This window comes from Varanus komodoensis, unplaced genomic scaffold (genome assembly GCF_004798865.1).
Source record: "Varanus komodoensis strain SLA01 unplaced genomic scaffold, ASM479886v1 scaffold6_2, whole genome shotgun sequence".
In the NCBI taxonomy this organism is placed as follows: Eukaryota; Metazoa; Chordata; class Lepidosauria; order Squamata; family Varanidae; genus Varanus; species Varanus komodoensis.
The window spans coordinates 11346442-11350629 of record NW_025336346.1 but is presented as its reverse complement, the minus strand read 5'-3'; the positions used below and the strand labels follow the sequence as shown (position 1 = coordinate 11350629).

The following is a 4188-nucleotide window of genomic DNA, read 5'->3' as shown; positions in this document are numbered from 1 at the left end:
GCAAGGTTGTCCATAGTCATATTCAGTGAGTATGGTATGCAGTAGATGGAAGCAGGCGTAATTGACAGGTGGGTCTTAGATAAAGGAAAATCATTCACTGGAGGGGCAGCGAGGGAGGCGTTTTAACTGTTGTTTCCTGAACAAAGGTGTTTTTGCATCATTTCAGGTTGCTATGAATATCTTAAACAGTGGAAGATTTAGCATGGGCAGTGCATCTGCTGGAATGCTTAAGAAATTGATTGGTAAGACTAAACTTTTTATATTGCTGGTTGGGATGAAATTACTGCATCATTTCTGCTTCTACAGAAATGGTTTAAGCTATGTCATGGTACAATCTATTCTGTAACATTGACTTTCCACTAGAGTGAGGGTTGATTTAGCCATGGTTTTTTTTTCTTGTAGGTATTGGAATAAAGAATGGCTGGGAAATACCCTGCAGCCACCTTGCCAATGCCTGATCTATGCTTCTCTTCCACTAGTCTGCCTTTCAGACTGCGTGTTGAATTTAGCACCGAATTTACCCAACATAGCTAGGCCAACATTAAAAAACCACTTAATTGAGGAGGAATGAGAAAACACAGGAGCAAAACACAATCCCAATTCTCAAGAGCACACAAACACTACATACTGACTGAAAACAAAACTAACCCTATTCTACACTACCTAGGTAATGGGTCTCCCAAGAGGAAAAGTCCAGCTAAGTCAGCCAGAAAACACTTGTCTGGAGTGAGGCAATAGACCATCTCAGGAACTTTATTCTGAGCATCCACTCCAGTAACACGATGATATCTAGCAGCCAGTACTAGGAGAGCCTGCCCTCTCCCAAGCCATTTGCTGCCAAAGCCTCTATCCCAGCTGCAGGTAATCAAGTGCCAAAAGGTTAAAGCAATAAAACCTGTCTGGTTGTCCTTAAGACCAAACCCAACTGTCTTTCCCAGCTCTTGCCTGCCCCACCAGGGCCTAATAGAAGAAACGTTTGGCCAGCTGTGTTAACTCTTGAGCTTCTACCCTGAACCCTTTTCACAATTGGTCTCTCTTTAAAGTCCATTCCCCACAGGAGCTGGTGTTCTGAAGTGCTGAGAATAGCCAGTCCAGGTTGAAATTCACAATCAGTCCTGAAGCTTGTTAAGTCACCCCAAAATTTTACAGTCGTGTTAAGGATTGTAGTTAGAAAAGGAATAAGGTCTGCTGATCTGGGGGGGGGGGGGGGGGGGGGGGGAAGGTGGGTAAAAAAAAGAATAGCACGTTATAACTTCTTGAGGGAGAAATTAGCTTTATGCATAAGACACACAAGCCATGGAAAGTAATTTGACTGAGACAAATAAGCATGTTTTATAAGGTACATTGCCCTGGAGAGCCTACTTTCCCCTGTATCTGGGATAATGTATTTTGGAAGTAAGAGAAATATCTTAGAATAAAAAAACTAGGAGACCCTTGTTCTTAGTTGCGAAGTCATGTCCAACCCCTCGCAACCCCATGGGCAACATTCCTCCAGGCCTTCCTGTCCTCCACCATCCCCCGGAGTCCACTTAAGCTCACACCAACTGCTTCAGTGACTCCATCTAGCCACCCCATCCTCTGCCGTCCCCTTCTTCTTTTGCCATCTATTGTTCCCAGCATTAGGCTCTTCTCCAGGGAGTCTTTTCTTCTCATTAGGTGGCCAAAGTATTTGAGTTTCATCTTCAGGATCTGGCCTTCTAAAGAGCAGTCAGGGTTGATCTCTAGGACTGACCAGTTTGATTGTCTTGCAGTCCAAGGGACTTGCAGGAGTCTTCTCCAGCACCCTATTGGCTAATATTTTCTGGTGTACTGGTGTGAGAGTAGCACAAGTTGATGCAACAGGCATTATCTGTATCTGTCATAGTAGGAGTTGTAGCTTTATATTCAAAACCTACATTTTAGCTCATTGCAATAGTGCTAAAAGGTCTTGATTATATACAGAAGTTAAATATTCAAGAAATTGTCATTTTCAAAATCAGTCTTAATACATACAGGTGCATACAAGAATATAGTTTGCCTGGTGCTGACTCTGTATTCCTTTCGGTGCCAGGTGAAAACCTTTTTATTTGCCCATCATTTTAATTGTTAAAAATCAGGTTTTAACTACACAGTCACTTTTTGGTTTTGGTTTTGTTTTTATTCTTGATTTTGTTTTGATTTTCTTTCATTTGTGAATTGTTCCTGGTTTTGTGTGTGCATTTAATTATCGTTAACTTGTTAAATTATCTGTTTTTGATTTTTGTAAGTCACCATGAGACGCTTTTGTGTATAGGGTGGGGTATAAATATTTTAAATAAAATGCAGCCTAAATATCTGTCTTTCCCCTAATTTTTTACAGAAATGACTGCAGAATATGCTTGTACAAGAAAACAGTTTAATAAGAAGCTGAGCGAATTTGGATTAATTCAGGTAACTAAAACATGCATGGCTTTGACCTGTTATTTTGAGGAACGTAGATGAAAAACCTTGAGCAGTTTAGCATAGTGTCTTCGATACCAATTTAAAATGTAATGCCTAGGTAAATGGTGGTGGTCATGAAAAACAAGGACTGATTATGTATTAGGTTAGGAAGAATTGTGCACACCGAGTGTGAACATCTTACATTTGGGTCAGTAAATTATTTATGTCAATATATGATGATTTTACTGGATGAGATTGTTGTAGAATACTTCAGTTATGCACGGCATCTCTTTTGCTCCTTTCTTAAGGAAAAATTTGCTCTTATGGCACGGACAGCATATGTAATGGAGAGCATGGCCTACCTCACTGCAGGAATGATGGACAGGCCAGGCCTCCCAGATTGCTCAGTTGAAGCAGCCATCGTTAAAGTAAGCTTTATTGAAGTGTTGGTTTGAAGTGACAAGTACCTGTACTAAAGTTCAAAGAAAAAATTGATTGTGATCTTCAGTCAGAGGATCAAGAGATGAGCTTACTTCCCCATCTCTGTTGTGTTTGATCTGATTGAATTTCTTTTAAAACCTATGACAGCTTATGTAGCCTGTCAGTTTCCAGAGCTACTTTACTAAACAGCAAGACCTATACCAGTAATCAAGGTAATTTAGAGAATGCTACTTGCTGTATGTGTTCTGCTTATAGGTGGATCAGGGAGATAGCAGGCTTAGGAAGTCCTCAGAGTTTGCTGAAGTGCATCCAAATTCTTTTAAGAGGAGAAAAACAAAGGAAAAAATACTCCAAGGTGTTCAAAGAGGCTCAGTGGGCAAAAATGCTGGCAGACTGGCTGACGGGTGACGGGAGAGCTCACTGGGACCCTGGACAGGCACACTCCACACCACAATGTTGCAGGACCCCTTCGTATCTACTCTGAAAATGAACTACAGTGGTACCTTGGCTCACAAACTTAATCCATTCCATGACTCTGGTTGTGACCCAGATTGGTTGTGACCCAAGTCAAATGTCCCCATAAAATTCAATGTAAATAAGGTTAATCCATTCTGGCCCCTCTGAATGTGGTTGAGAGCCAATTTTTGGTAACGAGCCAAGTCAAATTTTCCCATAAGGTTCAATGTAAACAAGGTTAATCGGTTCTGTAACTATTTTTTTAAATCAGAAAAACTTGAAACAAAGTGACAACAAAGTAACAACAACAAAGTAACAAAGTACTGTACAGTACAGTGGAGAACACTAACCTAGGTGGGGGGGAGGTTATTGCTTTGAGGAAGAGTTCCCCTCCATAAGGAGAGCCAGTGTGATGCAGTGGTTCAGAGCATGGGACTGGGACTCAGACAGTTTGGGTTCTAGTCCCCGCTCGGCCATGGAGCCAACTGGGTGACTTTGGGCCAGTCACAGACTCTCAGCCCAACCTACCTCACAGGGTTGTTGTGAGGATAAGATGGCAGAGGAGATGTAAGCTGCCTTGAGCCCTTTGTAGGAAAAAGGCAGGATATAAATCGAAAAATGAATGAATGAATGAATGAATGATACTGGGGAGATCTCTTTCAGGGGTTTCCTCTTGTCTCTTAGCTGCAGGGTCAATTTTGGTGAAAAATCTGTCTATAGTCACTTGTTTTTTCCTGTGCTGCATAACCCTCCGGAAATGAGAGACCACATTATCGTTCATCAGATTCAACACTCTGTTCGTTACAGTTATGTTGGGGTGGTGCTTCTCAAAGAAATCCTGGCACTCATTCCATTTTTTCATAATGGATTGTATCACTGCTAACCTCCTCC

The 4188-nt window shown here is 41.5% G+C and overlaps 1 protein-coding gene across 4 annotated transcripts in view; it reads left to right on the top strand.

The window, feature by feature from the left end:
- ACAD9 (acyl-CoA dehydrogenase family member 9) overlaps nucleotides 1–4188 on the top strand; it is a 29204-nt gene that overhangs the window by 17492 nt on the left and 7524 nt on the right. For all 4 annotated transcript variants that reach the window (XM_044451217.1, XM_044451218.1, XM_044451219.1 and 1 more), the window contains 3 exons: nucleotides 167–242; nucleotides 2339–2409; nucleotides 2709–2828. In XM_044451217.1, coding sequence (XP_044307152.1) covers nucleotides 167–242; nucleotides 2339–2409; nucleotides 2709–2828 — 267 coding nt within the window. The remainder of the gene's footprint in view (nucleotides 1–166; nucleotides 243–2338; nucleotides 2410–2708; nucleotides 2829–4188) is intronic.